This window comes from Phoxinus phoxinus, assembly GCF_949152265.1.
Source record: "Phoxinus phoxinus genome assembly, chromosome: 18".
In the NCBI taxonomy this organism is placed as follows: domain Eukaryota; kingdom Metazoa; phylum Chordata; class Actinopteri; order Cypriniformes; family Leuciscidae; genus Phoxinus; species Phoxinus phoxinus.
The window spans coordinates 12928123-12948348 of record NC_136893.1 but is presented as its reverse complement, the minus strand read 5'-3'; the positions used below and the strand labels follow the sequence as shown (position 1 = coordinate 12948348).

The window sequence follows — 20226 nt, the reverse complement described above, 5'->3', positions numbered from 1 at the left end:
GCCTGCGCTGCTCAGAGACGAGAACGAATCGAGTCAGAAGGGAATCACATGATTGAAGAAGGAAAAAACACAGTCACGTGATCATCAGCGCTCTGCCATTCACGTGACTCTCCTGAATAATGACGGAAGTAGGAGTGCGGCGTAGTAGTCTCTCGACAATGGCCTTTACTTCAGTTTTATTATTTATCTTCTCGATTTATAGCTGTTATGCTCAAGTGCCTCTGCTCATGTGGACCAGTGATGGGTACGTGACACGTTTGTTTCTTGAATATTGCTTTTACATTGTTAAGTGTGGCTTTCTTATATATGTTCAGGCAGCTGAATCAGCTAACAGTGACTTGGTAGACTGTCTATAAGTTGGAAAGCGCTTGGCAGAGGCTGATGACTGTGGACAAAGTTTCAAGTCATCCTGTTTCTGTTGAGAAGGTTTCAAACTGAATGATATCTTTGTCAATACAGCTACAGTATGCCACATCTGGCTCAACCAGCTGCTGGTCAGGCTATATCTGGTGGGCAGCTGGTGTCTTATCTGAAATCTGCCTTGTCCACTGCTCCTCACAATGTGCTGCTCTTCTTACAGGATAAGGTAAAAAAAAGGCTTCATAAGTTTTTAACATGTGGGGGAAATAATGCCACCTCTAATGCATTCTTGTGTTTTTATCTGCTTTAAGATATGTGTTTAGTCTTGTAATACAATATTATTTAGTTATATGACCATTTCAGTTGTTTGAAATATATTATATAATGAACAATATGCTGTATTTTAGAAAATGCTCTCATAAAGAGAAAAATGCCTCTTAAAAGTAAATCCACATGTCATCCTTTAATAAAAACAAGTACATTTCTGACATTGGTAAGAAGAACCTTTAGTAAAGCCTTTAGTATTTGTGAGAACCTGATAAAGTGGAATATAAAAACAGTTTACGTGGTGTGATCAAAGTAGAAGCAATGTATTTTACATTGCGGAATTATTAATAAAGCAGCTTCTTCCTCTAATTCTGATATTTTTACTCCCGTAGCTACTGGACTTGTCAGTATAGTGTGACTTTGAGCCACAGTCTTACTTCCCCATCCATCTTCCCTTGGACATGCCAGTATTTCATTACAGTACAAATGTGATCATTTGTGCATTGACATGACAACATTTAGTTATTGCATTATTGTAATATTAAACACCAGAGAGTTGAAACATTGGCTTAAACAAGTGTGATTGGTAGATATAAGCAGTGTCGTTAAAAAAAAAAAAAAAAAAAGTTTTCAATGACAACACTATAATATAAACCACGTTTTGGGTAGTTAAAATAAAATTAAAATAGCTGCCAAAACATTTTTCTTTTTCTTTTAAATACTAAAAGTCAATTTTTTAAATATAAAAAAACTTACCAAAACGACAAAAGGACATACCAAAATTAGTAAAACTGAAACTAATAGAAAAATTAAAACTTATTATTGAAAACCAGAATTTAAAAATATTAATTAATAGTATATAAATAATAATTGAATGCATTTATGCAATGTACTTTAATAACTGACTCTTGTTGCCTACTCTCCCCACTATATAGCTAAGTATAGATGACTTCACCATGTACGGTGGAGTTTTTGGGAACAAACAAGACAGTGTCTTTTTAAATGTAGAGGTGGGTGTGCCCTTTATATTTTTTAATCCTTACATAATATATCACATCTATATTTTTCTCTAAAATTCTCTTCAACTTTTCTGTCTTGGTATTCAAGTCAGCACTTCAGACATCCTCCAGTCCTCTGATGCTGCCAGCCCTGGACTGGTCTACAGCGGATTCAGTCCTGGAACTCTTCCAGGGAGAGCTGGGTATCCCAGCAGTCCACATCAACCCAAGCACCCTAAAGGAAATCAAGCTGAACACCGCACAGCCTTCACTGCTGGCTGTCCATCTCCCTTACACTTTTGGGTAAGATGTTCTGTAATGCTACTTATATTACATACACCATTTCTTGCAAAAGTGTGCAGATTTTTAACCAGTTAATTATTTACACTTTCATGTTTTCCATCTGTATGACCTTCTGCAACACAGGCACTCAATACTAACAGCGTTTTTCTACTTTTTTTTTAAAGAATATTTTCTTATATTAAACAATGTCATGCCAAATTGTATTTCAGAGCGTTTAAAAAAAAGCATACAATTTCAGTGAAATGATGGAATTGGTTGATGTCTGTATGGTTTTGCAAGGCACCCTGAATTTTAAAAATGTTAACTTCACTTTTTTGTTCTGTTTGCAGTTTTGTTATTATTAAAAACATTTTTTTTTAGGTAGTTGAAAGAAAGTTTAAATAAAATAAATGATAAATATTGGATTAAAAACTTAAACTTAGTTTCAGTAATTTGATATGTTGCATTGGCAACTAACTTAAAATAAGTTGAAGTATTAAAATTACTAAAATTAAACTGGAAATAAAAATGTTTAAAAAAATGACAAAAGCTTAAAATAAATAGATTCAAATTTAAGTTAAAATTAAAATTGAAATGAAAAATATTTAAAATGTTAATAAATACTATAATAGTATATAAATAATAATAAAATAACACTTTGACTTTGCTTTGTTTGAATATCAGGGCTCAATCAAAGGAATTGCTTTTGAAAAATGGTGAGTTATGTTTCTTTTTTGATAATGATTTTAATATATATATATATATATATATATATATATATTGCTTTTAATGTTTTAATTCTAACTTGAAGCCATGTGTTCATCAGCATTGCTGTACTATAGTATATCATTTTTCTTTTCTTTTCTTTTAGATGAGATCATTGGAAAGGTCCTTGACCTGTTCAAATCTCAGGACGTGCCTTACACTGCTGTTTACACCGGCCTCAAGCCCTCTAGAGTAAGTCATCACATTTACATTTATTCATTTAGCATAGTGGTTCTCAACGGGGGCGTTCAGGTGTTAATGGGTTCAATGGGTTTGGACGAGTTTAAATATGATGCAAATTTTTGTTCATTTACTTTTATTCATTTTAAGCATTTAGTACGGTAATTTATTTGTAATAAACACTTTAAGTGGGCTATTTAAAAAGTGTTAGGACTATTTATATGTTAAATTATGTTTTTAAAACATACGCGCAGTGTGACGTCATATTGTGTGTGTGCGTCTATGGTGCGCGTAGAAAGAACTGGACTGGATATTGGATTGGGACGCTGGCCCAAAAAAGGTTGAGAACCACTAATTTAGCAGATGCTTTTACCTAAATGAGGAACATCACAAGGATAAATTTAGTATGCACTGCACTTTGTCTATTTGTTCTCTCACACTATAGGGCTTTTCACACTTGAAATAATAAGTCCTGGTTCATTGTAAACCCCGGGTAAACGGAATCCTGGGTTATCTTGCTTCACTTTTCACTGTTCATAATTTACCTATGGTTAACAATTAATCCTGGGTATTCATAAACTATCGTTTCACTCTGTACATTCTTAAACCCTGCGTTAACGTCTTTATTTGCGGTGTCAATGTCATTGGATGAACGCAGCACACAATATGGTTACGTAAAGGCTATAGGATTGCGCATCCTCATAATATTGTCGACTGTACTATCAAGTTTATCCTGAATGTTGGACTATAAAGGTTTATAGAGGAGTTTGACTCAAACGCTGAAACTACTGTTTAACGAGCTGTGTTTCCGTGACTATCCAAAGCATGTGAATGTGAGGCACGCGATTGGCTGTCTGTTACTAAGCATCTATACATAACATTCTCACTCCGCATCATTTCACACTGTACACATTTGGCACCGCAAAAGCTCCGGAGCGGGGTTTCATAACAACGGGTAAAAAGTTGTGCTAACGTTGCTTCTAAATTATAAGCGTGAAGCGTTCCTTTACCCGGGGGTAAAAGTGTCTTTTTTTTTTGTCATTTATCCTTCTATAGGTCATTGAGGATACCCCAGTAATGACAGGAAGTTTTGTGGGCCGATCACTACTTCAGGCACCCCCATCACCGTCTGTGAAACCTCCAGTTGTCTTCAACAACACAGCGGGGCAACCCTGCATCTTGCTGTGGGCCGACACTCTCCTCGCTAGCTTCCTTGGAAAAGAAATTGATTTGGGAAAAGACATTTTTAATGGTTCTACTGCACCTCCTGACCTGACTGGTTCAGTTTGCAATGAAACACTGTCAAGGTCAGAAGCATTATCAAGCAGTTATCAGTATACATTTCAACATCATTCACTGCTGTTTCTTGAAAGTATCTAATATTTTGTTTTTCAGACTCGTCCTGAATTACCAAAATGTTCTGGATTTCCAATCCCTCCAGCTTATGTGAGTATTTAACACTTAATCCGTCACTGGCATGCATCATTTGTGGTTTTGACGAACAGGATTCACTGCCGCTGTTGGATATGATGTGCATGCTGTCTTAAAGAGAATAATTTGACATTTTTAATACTTCCCTAAAGCTTCTCTATGCGCAAGATCTTCTTTCCTGTGTCTGCTCGCAACTGGACGGTCATGGAGCAGGTGGTGCTGGAGTATGACGGACAGAGGGCGATCTTTAACGCCAGTCGTGGTATCTACGCTCCTGCAGAGTATTCTTTCCATTGCCAGATTGTAAGCAGTTTTCAGAGCCCCCTGCTGGTGCCTCGCAATGCTACGGACAACGCCACCCAATGGAAGCTGACCTTCACTGATTTTCAGGTACTACTATAGTTTACAGGTGCATTACTGGCACGGAGACCTGGAGGGCAAAACATTCATAGAACAGGCCTGTCAATTTTCCATCTGTTTCAAGCCACGAAAATTTAGATCACCTCTCAAAAGAAGAAAAACAACAACAGTGTCAATGTCAACAAAGTGCAAGTTTTGGCCACTTATTATAATCCATATACAGCACCTGCTGCAGTTTCATTCACTGAAAACAGCGGGACATTCTAAAATGCAGGTAACACTTAACCACAAGGATCATTAGTTAATGTATTTACTAACATGAACTAACAATGAGCAATACATTTGTTACATTATTTATTCATCTTTGTTAATGTTAGTTAATAAAAATACAGCTGTTCATTGTTTGTTCATGTTAGTTCACAGTGCATTAACTAATGTTAAAGGGATAGTTCACTTTAAAATTAAAATTCTGTCATCATTTACTCACCCTCAAGTTGTTTCAAACCTGTATTAATTTATTTCTTCTGCTGAACACAAAGAAAGATATTTTGAAGAATGTCAGTAACCAAACACTAGTCTGTACCCATTGACTTCCATAGTAGGAAAAAAAAATACTATGGAAGTCAATGGGTACAGACTACTGTTTGGTTACTGACATTCTTCAAAATATCTTTCTTTGTGTTCAGCAGAAGAAATAAATTAATACAGGTTTGAAACAACTTGAGGGTGAGTAAATGATGACAGAATTTTAATTTTAAAGTGAACTATCCCTTTAACATACAACCTTTGATTTTAATAATGGATTAGTAAATGTTGAAATTAATATTAACTAAGATTAATAAATGCTGTAGAAGTATTCATTCTTAGTTCATGTTAAAAAGATCAAATTCAGTAATGTACCTCATTGATTATGCATACTAAATATAGGCGAACCCAGAATATGAACGCAACACTAAATGAGTAAGCGTTTTCTTTATAATGGTATCCTATGGAAAACCGCTTAATGACAAACTGCGCGTTGTGTTTATATTTGGGGTTCATCTTCTTTTGTGCTCATTCAATGAGGTGTATATTGAAAGTAGTCTTTTAATGTCACTGTCTTACTACATTAGTTCTTAGTACAAACGTTTTAACCTCCAGGTGGGCGTTCCTACAAGGATGTGAGGTTACGTGAAAATTCTGAATTGCAATGCACAAAAACCCTCCTCATACTGCGGCTGATTGATGCATCATTTGTTTCCAACAGATCCAAGGTTTCAACGTCACGGGTGAAATGTTCTCGTATGCCAGCGATTGTGCAGGGTTCTTCACCCCGGGGATTTGGATGGGCCTGCTGACCTCTCTGCTCATGGTGCTCATCCTTACCTACGGCCTGCACATGATCATGCAGATTCACACCATGGACCGCTTTGATGATCCAAAAGGCCCAGCGATTTCAGTGCCTCTGAGTGAATGAGCTGTGATGTTGTCAAACTGTAAAAATATGCTTGATTTGTATTTATGTCAAAAACATCCAGCCCTTAATGTGGTTGTCTTTCAGCAATTTCCAGATCTAGCATGATGTTTTTCAATTTGAATGTTTTTAAGAGTATGTATATTCAAAGGCAAAAAATGTGTCTTGTAGAAAGTGCTGAAATTATTTTCACATCTCCTTTACTTAATAAACTTTGATAATACTTTACAATAAGTTTAACATGAAATAACAGCATTTAAATATATATATATATATCTCAATGTTGATTTCTATATATATATATATATATGTAGTCAAATAAACATTTATTTATAAATGTGAAATTAATATAAGTGATCTAGATTAATAAATGATGTAAAATTGTTAATTCACGAATTATTAGTTACCCAATGCATTAACTAATGTCAATAAATGTAACCTTTTGTAAAGTCTTTCAAGGTTTCACATACACATTTTAGTACACATATAGTGCGTTTCTCTGTCTAGTGGTAAACTAGTCTTATGAACGCAATTACATTTTTTACAGATTTTGCATTACAGCAACTTGCACTGTTATCTTTAAGACTACTGTTTTTTTTTTATCTGATCTTTTAAAACTGGTGGTTTATTTCTCACATTGTACTAGATTTGTATTTTTGTGTAGTTGTACATTTAAGATTTGCCAATATTGAATTATGCCAAATATACAATTTAAGTGCCTAAGATGAACCGGTCACTGCTTGAAAAATTAAAAGTGCTAAATAATAAAAATAAGCAATTCAGGTAAATTGTTGAATTTAACTTTTTTAATTAGACTAACTAATAAAAGTGCCAATAATACTTGTGTATTTTCATCAATGGACACAATGTTTGAAATGTATAAGATGACTTGAATTTTTTTTGTTAAGTTTAGTAGATCAATATTATGACTAATAGCATACACACCATGTCAGCATTTTGCTGTATCCTGTGTTTTGTTGGGCATTGTCATGAAACATGCAGATGCACATTTGAATTAATATCTCTGAGTCTGGAATATGCATTTTCTTCACCAGATTTGCCATCAGTGTGGTGCATTGCAACATGTTATAAACGTTTCAGTCTCTATATGAACGATTAAACTACAAAATATTGAAAACGTAGACTGAATGTGAATGTATATTGGCAGCCGTGTGTGATACAGAAAGATACTTTTGTTGCTGTGCTGGTTGAATTTTTCAATATAACGCATCTATCCATTAAGCAATTGGCCATGCAAAATGTAATTTTACAACATGATACTACACAAACAGACATTTAGCAAAACCTTAGAAATTAAGGGAACACTTAAGAAGTTTTCTCTTGATCATTTGTACCTGGCTCAGTCGTCACTTAAAGTTTAAGTTCAAATAAAGTTGAACCCAAGTCTTCCGTTTTGATTGTGGAGCTTTTATTTTGAGACTGTCCAGGCCCACAGCTCAGTGAAATACAGAATGAAACACATGAGAGATGGATTTAGATTTGATTACAACTTTGTAATATTCTAGCATTTGTAATATGAAAGGGCCATGCCAGTGCAATCCTAGTTTAAAATGACAAATTAAGCAGAACCATGGTTTAAACGCATTACAAAAGCCATTCACTACAATACAATCTGTTAAACAGCCTATTATATAAAAAAAACTGCACTCATTTGGGGGGAAATAATTCTACAAATTGTTGAAACTGAATTGCTATTTTACCAATTTTACATCAGAAATATTTGAAAACAATGCTTGCTTCCCCCTACCAAATCCCAATAATAAATTAAAGAATTAAACATTTGTAGGTATTTGGGTCTCGAGTATTTTGGACAAGGCTGTAAATTATAAATAAAGCACATAGATAAAAGAAACCGATATTTAACATTGCAGAAATCTCTTTCTTCATTAAATCTCAGTCTGTAATCGAGACTAATAGCAAAGCATTTCTAGTGGAATTTGAAACAGATTCTGCACATCACTGAACAAAAAGAGTAAAGAATGAGAATGAAAGACACTTTAAGAACTTCAAGATTAACCAAACCTTTAAGTTTAAAATCTGCACTGCAAATCACATTCTGCAATAAATCTACTAGGTTAACTCACACACAATTGCTACTTTATCCAAATGAAAAGTGAGAACATGGATTAACAAACAAAACCTCAAGCAATTCATACATTAATCTTTTTTTCAATAATTATTTATGCTATATGTAGCCCTCAACAAAATGAGTGAGGTAAGGGAGATTCAGTGCATCATTAAATTAAGTGTGATAAGTGCAAACGTTTCAAAAATGACAAGTTAGAAATAACAAGCAAACACTTTATAAAAGTGAAATCAACCTGTCTCCTGTGAAGACAGATCCGTTTCAGATCATGAAAATGCAGAATGGGGTAAAGTTAGATACTGCTAGAAAGTGGTCAGATTGAGCTTGGTTTTTCAAAATAATGTCTATGGATTATGCTGTGAGAAATCACTCAGCCTGTTGACGGATCCTGGTAAGCACTTGTATAAATGATATATATTGGCAGGATGCTTCACTTGGATTTTCTCAATGAAAGCCTCTAATTAGCCCTGTAAAAGAATACGATTTAGTGAGTAATTTACAAAAAAATGACAGATTAATGCATGCTTTTACTGTGATAAAGACAAGAAATAAAGAATGAAGTATATTTTTGAGGTCCCAGTAATCAGGCTCAGGTAAAAGCTAGAGTGTCTAGAAGATACGCTGTCCTTTATTCAACAGCCTGTATGGATATGCTAAATTCACGGATACTTCTGATGTCAGAAACCCATCCATCCCAAAAATATAACCCACATTGATTCTTGTACGATGTTCAGAAACTTTGGCCAGCCACTCATGGTGAGGTAACAAGGAGAAAGTAGGAGAAGAACTTGACTTTGTAACACATTAAAGAGAAAGTTGCATAGTTCCCATTGTCCTTACCATGTATGTGAGGGTTATAACCCTCTTTCTATCTCTTTAGTCGCCACCTGGTCAGAATACTCATGTTTTGACCTGCAATCCAATAATCCAGTAATGTCAAGTCAAGAATATTTGTATAGCGCTTTTCACAATACAGATTGTATCAAAGCAGCTTCACAGTATTAAAATAAAATAATAATAAAACGTCCATGTTTGGTAATGCTAATCAATAGTAATATTGATTGATTCATTAAATTGAATATCCCCAACTGAGCAAGCCAAAGGCAACAGTGGCAAGGAAACGAAAAACTCCATCAGGTGACCCAATGGTGACCTAAAACTCCATCAGGTGACCTAATGGAGAAAAAAAAACCTTGGGAGAACCCAGGCTTAATGGTCTGCATGTGCATAACTAAATATCTGGGTTGGTATATTCAACTTTAATCCAGCACCCATGCACTTAAGCCGCCATGCCATAATCAAACAAAAAAAAACTGAAGCTTGTTTCTGCCATGGAATAAATAAATAAAAATTAATTCTGTCATTTTCATCTCACAATTTTGACAATTTATCCTCAGTAACTAGCAGTTGCAAGGAAAAAAGTCAAATTTGTGAGTTTATATCCCAAAATTTACACTTTTGTAAATTAGAAAGTCAGAATTGGAAGACATTAACTTGAGACAAACTCGCAATTCTGACTTTTCTTCTCAGTCTCGTAAGATATAAACTCACAAATCTAAGAGAGAAAAAAAAGGGCAAAACTATGAGATATAAATTGTAATTGTGAGATTTTTTTTATTTATTCTGTGAAGGAAACAAGCTTCCATAGAAAACCCTTCCAGAAAAAAAAGAAAAAAAAGAAACCCTGTACAAATCTTCACATAAAGGATATCAGCATTAAGGGAAGCAAAACTGAAACCATTTCCAAAATTTTTCATGGGAAACTTTTTTGATGAGAATTTTTGCACAATGAAGCATTTTGTGGATTGATATATCGTTGCATATATATTTGTTTAATTACCTGCTCAACAGCATTCTACCAAAATGGATTTAAACATTTCTTATATAAAATATTATATCTTATATAAAAACCATGAACCAAAACAATCAATTCTAAAGATAAATCACATAATTATATATTTTGATTTGAAGCAAAAATAGTGCATGAAAATAAGAAAATAAGAAAAAAAGAAGTACCAGTGTGCACTTAATTGCTCATGAGAAAATAAACTGCTCATGAAGCACTGTGGCTGTGAATGACATAATTGGCATAAAAAAAGATAATTTAAACCTACGAACTTGAAGCCTGTTTATACCTGATCACTTTGTGTCTTCTCTGATCGGATAGCTCAGAATTGTGTCAGAAAACAAAAAAATTCTCAAGTGAACAACTACAAATTCACAGCTTCAGAGTGGATTTAATTATATAATTCCCAATGCTTCATGAAAGCAGTTAATTTAAAAAAAAATTATGGGTTATTAGTTCTACACCAAGGAAGAGTCGGCATATTTTTAGAATACTCATGTTTTGAGCATGTGCATAACTACATATATGGGTATATTAATTTAAACTTAACCTCAATGTATCACCATTTCCCATGGAAAATGTGTGGAAAACCACCCGTTTTAGAAATCTGAATGCAAAACATTCCTTTGGCTTTTACCCAATATAAGAGTGCAAGAACAACAGCCGAGAAATCACTTAAGCAAAGAGCAACTAAGACAATGCAGATAACTTACCGTTTCTTTTTGTAAATTATGCCTCCAATGATGCATCCTATTAAACAGAGAAGAATTGCAAGTATTACAAATGACTAACCTTGATTCAAACAGAAAAAAGAAGAAGAAATGAATAAATTCTCTAATAAATATTCCAATCCCACATCTCAAATTTCACAAATACAAATTACAACGGATAGTGTGTGACAGTTGTCAGGTGGATTTGCCAAAAATGAGTTCATTTCCAGTGATGTTAGGGGTAGGATGTTACTTTAAGCGTGTCCCGCTTTTTTTTTGGAGTGTTGTGGTTTCTCCCACGAAATGCTACATTAGTTGTTTGTTGGAACATACCTTTAAAGCAATGTCTGCATGTTTAATAGCGCTCGCTATTTCTCTGATTCAGCAGGGGTTATGATCCTAGGTCAAACCTGGCTTGCAAAGTGATTCTATAGGTTTGGAAAACTACTGTGTTTTCCGTGATATTTTATTATCGTCCGATACATGCTGTTTCTTAATGCAATTAACGTCAAGCACTCAAAATATGTGCAAACGTGGTCATTTGAAATTGTGCTGAATGAGAGAGGCAAGTTTATTTGTATAGCACATAAACCTGCACGATTCTGGATGAATGGAGATTAATGATTGTTTTGTTTCAGACAGAGATAACGTTTCTCCCACGATTCTGAACAAACCACTAAACAAAATAATTTACTATAGCTTCTGACAAAATGTTAATTGGCTGCAGTCTATTTAAAATGTTTAATTAATCTGAACTATCAAAAAAAAAATGTATATGAATAAATTCAATGTCTCATACATACTTCACTTGTTGTATTACTGGACCAATCAGCGTTTTTGAACAAATCTCTTGAATTAATGAATCAATGACAAATAAATTGTTTAACTGTCCCTTGCCACCATATAGTGCTGTAAATATATAATCGTTATTTGTTACTTTTAAAAGGGGATTTGCTCTATTTTGATCGCTTCCAAGACATCAGTGTTTTTATATGAACGATAAACTTTTAATAATACAAATAATAAATAGTATTTACAGTTATACAGTGCTTTTCTCTGCACTCAAAGCACTTTCATATAGAAGGTGTGAATCTCCTCAACCACCACCACTGTGCAGCATCCACTGGATGATGCAACGGCAGCAATATTGCGCCAGAACGTCCACCACACACACCAGCTTACTGGTGGAGAGGACCGAGAGTAATGACGCCATCAGTATATATGGGGATGATTGGAGCCCATGATGATGGACAGAGGCCAATGGGCAAATTTGGCCAGGATGACAGGATTTTTAATGACCACAGAGAGTCAGGACCTCAGTTTAATGTCTCATCCAAAGGTCGGTGCTTTTTTGACAGTTTAATGGCCCCATCCCTATACTGGGACGTTAGGAACCACAGACCACAGGGTGAGCGCCCCCTGCTGGCCTCAATAACACCTCTTCCAGCAGCAACCTGGTTTTCCCAGGAGGTCTCACATCCAGGTACTGACCAGGCTCAACCATGCTTAGCTCTAGTGGGCGACCCGTCTTGGGCTACAGGGTAATATGGCTACTGGCCAAATCCCAGTACAATTTATCCCTGTACTTCTGTGAATATTTGTATATTTGTAATATATAAAATAATGAAACTGTGGTTGAAAATACTGTTTGTGAAGCTGTTTAAACCTATACATGATAGCTGCATTTTGTTCACTTTAATTTAATAACTGGGTTTTTGAAGACATGTAGATTACTGGTGAATTATGCCGACTGAGACTTACCCAAAACAGCCAATACACTCAATGTAATACTCCATGCAACAACTGAAAATAGAGACAATTTATTGAAAAGATTAAAACAAAACGAACAATACAATACATATCCTTGCAATATACTACAAAAAATGATTAAGTAACATTTGTAACAAAGTTAAGCATAACTTGTATGTAAATTGTCAATTAAAAGAAAGCTACAAAGGCTAACCAGAAATATGACATGGACACATTTGGAGGTTTTTGGAATTTTCTACAACAGACAATCTCTGAGCTGACAAACACAAACATTTAAACGGGTCACAATCTAACATCAACGATGCGTAATATGAATTTATAGGAATACTAAAATGATGACATATTAATAGGAATCAGCTCTTTATTGGATAGTATAGTAAAATAAAAACTGAACTTAAAAAGACACTTACCGGTACTTTTAGAACTGGATGATCTATCTTCTGAGCGATTTGTGGAATAAAAAGAACACAGTCAGGTAAAAATTTGTGAGAAAGAGAATCTAAGCTTCAAATACAAATAGATAGATAACTTTGATGAAGTAGATAAAAAAAAAACATGCAGTAGAAAGACTTAGACAGAAAGCATTTAAACAGTTATGCTGTATAAACATCAGAGGTTTTATTATATCTCATGCTTAGTGTAAAAGTGTTCCCCAAACAGTCCCATTATAAAAGAGCTAACAACATTAAGATCTGGTTAGAGAGAGAAACAAGAAACTTTCAGTAGTAGAACTGACATTTAATCATGTAAAATGTTAAAATAATTGCCAATATAAGAAAAAAAAGCCCAAAAGATATCAGTACAAGTGCCAATATCATAAAATGCTATTGTTATTTACTCTTAAATTGAGTTAATAGATGTTAATGTAGAGTTAATGTTAAATTATCAATGATACAGAGAGTTGGACTGACACCTAAAGATGATTCTGGCTCATTTAGAGTTTTAGTAGAGGTGGGGGCAATCGTTTCAATTATGAAATAATTTGTCTTAGGCATTTTAGGCAACCGTGAGCCGGATGATTCAAATTTTCATACAAACACGCCCAATCCATCTCAATGCAAGGGCTTTCCATGCAACCTTTTCTTGACAGCTGGTCCTCACTCTCAGCAAACATATGACACAATAACACCTCTTCTTACTCTTTTACTTGATATGATGAAATGTATTTAAGATGAAATATCTGTGGAAAATGTCATCTTAATGCGTTTATAAGGCCACAAAGAGTATGTGATTTTTGCGCATATGGTTTCTGTTGTTGCTAGATTTTTTTGTAAATTCTCAAATTTGTATGTTTTTGGAATGTTATTGGTGAATCATGATCTGTTGGTGAAAACATTTGGACTCAGATTGTTTTGCACCTGTGCATATGGTTATTGAAAAATACCAAATGTGTTGTGAAAAGCGCAATACAGATTCATTGAATTTAATTATACCTACTACGTTTGGCAGATCAGAGCAGACATATATTAGTACCGGTATGTCTATGAATTCAGGATACGTACAGCTGTACTTTAATTCCCAAAAAGATTTGATAATAATAATAATACTTAGATGTGTTGAGAATTTTGTAATCACATCACTGAATCAAAATTGAATAAAATTGTGAGCTTACTAAAAAAATCAGTCCAAAATTTTAGGCCACTATTTTTTCATAATTAGTGACACCACTACAGAAAGTTTCTTAGCTCTCTCTTTCTGGATTTTTATGTCGTTTACTCTTTAACACAGGGCCATTTGGAGAACATAAATGTGTATCTAAGAATGTCATAATGGAGTATAGATTTAAAGAGTGCAATACCATTATTGTCAGGTCGAGTCTTGAATATTACTGTCGTGGAAGTTGTGGTAACTATCGTGGAAGTTGTGGTTGTTGTGGCTGAGAGTCAAACATGTAACATACACATCGGGTTAGGGAACTAGAAATAGGAGTTCAAGAAGTCTAGATAATATTAGAAATTCAAATCGCACTCTTATATGCTTAAAGTGAGAGAGAGAGAGAGAGAGAAGAAACTTTCTAAAGTTTTCTTCAGAGATCCATGAAAGTTCATGTAAATAAAAATGTATTTTGTGCTAAAAGGCATGAAATTAATATTGTCATATTAATCAATATATAATCTAGTCAGTATATGTCAGAAATGTGTCAATATATGTAAACATAACATTTCATTATCCTGAAAGTAATTGTATTATGTATTATCAGCTTTGTAATGTATTAATCATTAAATCGTTTACTAATCAACAGAAAAAAAGAAAAGACAAGTAAAAAACGTTTCATTTTCATCTCTTGACTGGCATTTTAAATGTAACGTACCCGAACATTTTGGCGAATCTGGTTGAAAAGTCCCATTCTCAGAACAACGAAGTGTTGGACTTCCAATAAGACTAAACCCACTGTTACATTTGTAGGACACGACCTGTGAATATTCATAACTGTCCAAATGCTCCCCTTGAAGCTGTCCATTTACTATGGCTGGAGGTGCCTTACATTTCACCACTAAAGAGAAAAAAAGTCGGCTCTTCAATGTCATATTTCAGTAAAATTTAAGAAACAAAAACATTCACCTTTACAGAAAAGATCTCTGCCATCTTGTCAGTATGTAAGAAATGTGTCAATATTATGTATACACAAGTACTTATCGTCATGTCTGATTTTAGGTCAGTCAGATTCGAGGATCGGAACAAACTGTTATAAATATTAAAAATAACTTAACAAGCTTATTGTCAGGTTTATGTTCTCTTATGTGGACCCATATTTTGTCATTCTCTTCTGTTTACTTCACTTCCTGTTTCAACGCTGTTGGGTACATTGGTTACTGAAAATGTCCATGTTGTTGTGCATGCTGACCTCATCTTAACACTTATTAATACAGCAACAAATAAATATAATTAAATCAAAATAAATATATAAATGGCGATAATACCACATATCGCGCTTTTGAGGAACAATTGAAGGGAAATTCCTTCACCGCGAAAGCCCTAACTGTTTGATCAACATTAAAAACAGACAACAGGAACATTAGGCTGCTGTCACTTTAAGACATAATGCACAGATCCAGTACACGGATTCTGATACACGCGTTTTCATTCACTTAAGACTTAACCTATGTCTGCTAGGATACTCACCAAGACGGGCCTGTTGACACAATTTGTGTGTAAATTTGTCTGTTGAAGCGCAAGACTTTTTGCTCACTGGTTTGCACGCTTCAGATATATGCACTAATAATAATAATAAATTATTATCAAAGCTCAGTAGTGCTGCATGTTGTTTGACAAAAAAGTTGTCCAGGGCTCCCCTGGTTTTTCATTAAAACTAAAATAATAGAAACATAATTTATTAGGTAATATACACCCATATATATATATATTAGGGCTGTCAATCGATTACAATTTTGAATCGCGATTAATCGCATGCTTGCCATGAGTTTTTCATTTTTCATTTGTTCTAAATGTACCTTAAATTAATACTTTTCAAGTTTGTAATACTCTAATCATTATGGGCATGGATAAATATGGATGCTTTATGCAAATTTATGTTTATTATTGAAACCATAGTCAACATAGAGCATGAACCTAAAGGTTTGGGCGCTTTTTTGAAGAGAAAAAAAAATCGCTAAAGGTGTCTGCAATGTCGCTAAGTTGGCAACACTGTGTATCTCCATTTCTCCAACTAGGGGTTGGGTCACGGGTCAAACTGAAAATATGCGCTGCGTTAATCGCGCGTTAAAAAAATTAGTGCCGTTAATATGATGTTGCGTTAACGCCTAATTAACGCGTTAACTTTGACAGCACTAATATATATATATGTGTCAAGACGCTCAAAGTGCGCCACTGCCACACGCTGTTTTCTGAAGGAATTTACAGACTGTTGAATTTATAAACGGATACATTTTATTTATCGTGCCATTTATACGCCAAAAATAGTTTTATTTTGCGTCTAAATGATACGCACTGCAACCCCCTTAGATTAGGGGTGTGGAGTACATGCGTATTACACGCCATAAAGTGCGTATCATATGCACGTAAAACTGCGTATCATATGCACGCAAAAACTATTTTTGGCGAATAAATGGTACGAGAAATACATTTTGTGCTATAGATAAGCACTTTCATGAGAGTCTGGCAGAGTGGATCCTCATTTTCACCTCACGATGACGGTAAGATAATATTTCTTTATTTTATGATTGTTTGGTAATTTACTGATCTGAATAGAATTTCGACATTAACGCTTGTCTGGGACACGTGCGTGTATTTTTTTGATGGACAAGTGAAAAAGAATTGTAGGCTACTTGCCCAACCGGACAAATGCCCTGATTAAAACAATTTTCAATATAAAAAAAATAAAATAAGAAACGTAACCTTAGTTCCCTGAGAGTAGGGAAAAATTAGGGGGAAAAATGCCCTTTATTTTTAAATCAGCCTACTTCAGTATGATATTTTACCATATTATTATTGCTTAACCCTTATGTGCTGTTGGGGCTGTTTTCAGCCACTATGGGGTATTTTTGAGTCTTATTTTGGCCATAACTTTTTCCGTGTTTCAGCAAATGGAATGATTTTTGGTGACAAAGCTTATTTTTACACATATTTTAGGAAAATGCTTTGAAAATTTTAAAAAACTTAACAGTACACTCTGGGCAAATTCACTACCCTTTCGTTATGTTCGTGGCTGAAAACAGCCACTACTTTAAACTGCTGTAAAAATTGATCAGATAAATATTTTTTTGCCATTTTTTTGGAAATAAATCTATTAATCAACATCAGTCCTGTTCAAAACTACTAAATGTTTTTAAAAAAATCAAGATTTTAACTCTTTAATTGCCAAATTCATAAATTATGTCACTGATTTGGGAGGGGAAAAAACACACAATTACTTATTTTCAATATAAAATGTGATTGTGGACTGGATTTTTTTTTACCTTTTATCACAGTCTTGGACATGTCAAAGATTAGAAACAACATTGGTTTTGATGCATTGTTAGTTTTTGTGCAGCATCAGATTTAAACTTTTTCTCCCTCATTTACTGTTTGTGGCTGTTTTTGCCCCATTGACTTCCATTATAACCACATTTTTTGATTGCAAAGCCATGACACCATAAAATCATGTATTTTTGATTGTTGGTGGTTTTCCCTGTTGGGAAGAGGTAACATTAGTAATTTTTACTGTTGATAACCAGGTGGCACCATTAACCCTTTAGGTAGGCCTGTGCAAAAAAAAGCTTAGTTTCTGGCTTTTACATGGAGTTATATGGAGTATAATAGCATAACTGTGTGTGTGTGTGTGTGTGTGTGTGTGTGTGTGTGTGTGTGTGTGTGTGTGTGTGTGTGAGTGAGAGAGAGAGACCTCACCTTGATGCGTCTGAGAAAATCAAAATATGCAACTCAGCTCTCAGAACTACATGGAGTAAACAAAAACAAAAAAGGTGTATTTATGCATCTGCCTTTTGATGGTGAGAAATGCAGACTAAACAAAAACTAAGCAAGTGTATTTAAACACTTGCATGCAAGCCTGCTGGTCATTTGATGGTGAGAAGAGCAGCAAGCAACATGAGAAAGGGCTTGACTTGTAGTGAAGTTTTAGAGATGAGTATGCAGCCTGACCCCTCCAGCGAGCTGCAGGATGTATTGTCTTCTCCCTCTGACACCACAGACTCAGGAGAGGCAGATCCTGATTTGGATGTGGCACCCTCATCATCCTCTCTAGCTTCCACTGAAGGCGAGGAGGATTCGGAGGATCCTGGGTCTGGGTGGATTGGGAGAAACGGCGAAGTGTGGTTTTCCACCAACCCGGAGACAACTCCCTTTCTTCAGCCTGCCAGAGGCGTGACTTCATGGCCGACGAGATGATTGACCTCATTGTCAGCATGACCAACCTCCAAAACGCAGAGCTCTGGTGATTTCTTGAATCTTGAGAGGGACATGGTGGCTCTAAAAATCGCACGACCACTGCGATCATCCCACAGGCAACGTGTGGACTCCTCTCTGGACCTGTAGACACCGGCCATAATCAGTAGCCCCATGTAGGCACGGAGATCTGTGGAGTCCACCCCGGTCCAGTTTCTCATTGTGCGGCGCCCGTAAAAAAACAGATTGAACACAGAATCAATGTTCTGGACCCTTGCGATGGCATAGCACGTCGGCCATGAAGTCACGCCTCTGGCAGGCTGAAGAAAGGGAGTTGTCTCCGGGTTGGTGGAAAACCACACTTCGCCGTTTCTCCCAATCCACCCAGACCCAGGATCCTCCGAATCCTCCTCGCCTTCAGTGGAAGCTAGAGAGGATGATGAGGGTGCCACATCCAAATCAGGATCTGCCTCTCCTGAGTCTGTGGTGTCAGAGGGAGAAGACATGCATACTCATCTCTAAAACTTCAAGTCAAGCCCTTTCTCATGTTGCTTGCTGCTCTTCTCATCATCAAATGACCAGCAGGCTTGCATGCAAGTGTTTAAATCCACTTGCTTAGTTTTTGTTTAGTCTGCATTTCTCACCATCAAAAGGCAGATGCATAAATACACTTACTTTGTTTTTGTTTACTCCATGTAGTTCTGAGAGCTGAGGTGCATATTTTGATTTTCTCAGACGCATCAAGGTGAGGTCTCTCTCTCACACACACACACACACACACACACACACACACACACACACACACACACACACACACACACACACACACACTTTATTATGCTATTATACTCCATATAACTCCATGTAAAAGCCAGAAACTAAGCTTTTTTTTGCACAGGCCTACCTAAAGGGTTAATGGTGCCACCTGGTTATCAACAGTAAAAATTACTAATTTTACCTCTTCCCAACAGGGAAAACCACCAACAATCAAAAATGCATGATTTTATGGTGTCATGGCTTTGCAATCAAAAAATGTGGTTATAATGGAAGTCAATGGGGGCAAAAACAGCCACGAACAGTAAATGAGGGAGAAAACGTTAAAATCTGATGCTGCACAAAAACTAACAATGCATCAAAACCAATGTTGTTTCTAATCTTTGACATGTCCAAGACTGTGATAAAAGGTAAAAAAAAATCCAGTCCACAATCACATTTTATATTGAAAATAAGTAATTTTGTGTTTTTTTCCCCTCCCAAATCAGTGACATAATTTATGAATTTGGCAATTAAAGAGTTAAAATCTTGATTTTTTAAAAAACATTTAGTAGTTTTGAACAGGACTGATGTTGATTAATAGATTTATGCAAAGAAAATGGCAAAAAAATATTTATCTGATCAATTTTTACAGCAGTTTAAAGTAGTGGCTGTTTTCAGCCACGAACATAACGAAAGGATGGGAATTTGAACAATGCACAAGGGTTAAAGGGACAATAAGTATCATTTTAGATATTTTATTATCTAAAATCAATATTTTTATTCATAAATATGTCCTCAATGGTGTACAAATACCTCGGGCAATTATCTGACTTATCCTTATAAATTAAGAATTTATTATCTTTATATACATGGGACGGTAGGTCCACGGAGGCTTCCATGTAGTTCCGCCATCTTGCAAAACTATAATAGCAGAGAGGGACAAAAAGTACAAACCCAACGCGTTTCCACAAAGCGTTTTCATTCAGAGCCAGCCAGTCACGTGACGTGACTGAAAGCAGCAGAAACGCAGGTGCAGAGCAGTGAGAGGCGCTTGAAACTGCACCGGCAAGTTTAAAAGTCTGGATTGCATTGTTATTATG

The 20226-nt window shown here is 35.3% G+C and overlaps 2 protein-coding genes across 2 annotated transcripts in view; one reads left to right on the top strand and one right to left on the bottom strand.

The window, feature by feature from the left end:
- Positions 1–13: 13 nt before the first annotated feature.
- Positions 14–6331, top strand: atp6ap1b (ATPase H+ transporting accessory protein 1b). The gene is made up of 10 exons (XM_079587401.1): positions 14–244; positions 460–586; positions 1563–1637; positions 1735–1928; positions 2592–2623; positions 2779–2864; positions 3909–4159; positions 4248–4298; positions 4436–4673; positions 5890–6331. The coding sequence occupies exons 1-10, from the start codon at positions 120–122 to the stop codon at positions 6097–6099; spliced, it is 1389 nt and encodes a 462-aa protein (XP_079443527.1). The 5' UTR covers positions 14–119; the 3' UTR covers positions 6100–6331.
- A 1181-nt stretch (positions 6332–7512) lies between these two features.
- LOC306985304 (complement component receptor 1-like protein) overlaps positions 7513–20226 on the bottom strand; it is an 88519-nt gene continuing 75805 nt past the window's right edge. The window contains exons 15-20 of the mRNA XM_079587394.1: positions 14841–15023; positions 14328–14405; positions 12940–12969; positions 12521–12562; positions 10763–10799; positions 7513–8670 (exon numbers count right to left, since the gene is read on the bottom strand). Coding sequence (XP_079443520.1) covers positions 8661–8670; positions 10763–10799; positions 12521–12562; positions 12940–12969; positions 14328–14405; positions 14841–15023 — 380 coding nt within the window. The 3' untranslated portion in view covers positions 7513–8660. The remainder of the gene's footprint in view (positions 8671–10762; positions 10800–12520; positions 12563–12939; positions 12970–14327; positions 14406–14840; positions 15024–20226) is intronic.

Coding starts and splice junctions, on each gene's coding strand:
- atp6ap1b (XM_079587401.1), top strand. CDS start 120: ATGACGGAAGTAGGAGTGCGGCGTAGTAGTCTCTCGACAATGGCCTTT. Junction 245..459: donor CTCATGTGGACCAGTGATGG/GTACGTGACACG, acceptor TTGTCAATACAG/CTACAGTATGCCACATCTGG. Junction 4,299..4,435: donor TTCCAATCCCTCCAGCTTAT/GTGAGTATTTAA, acceptor ACTTCCCTAAAG/CTTCTCTATGCGCAAGATCT.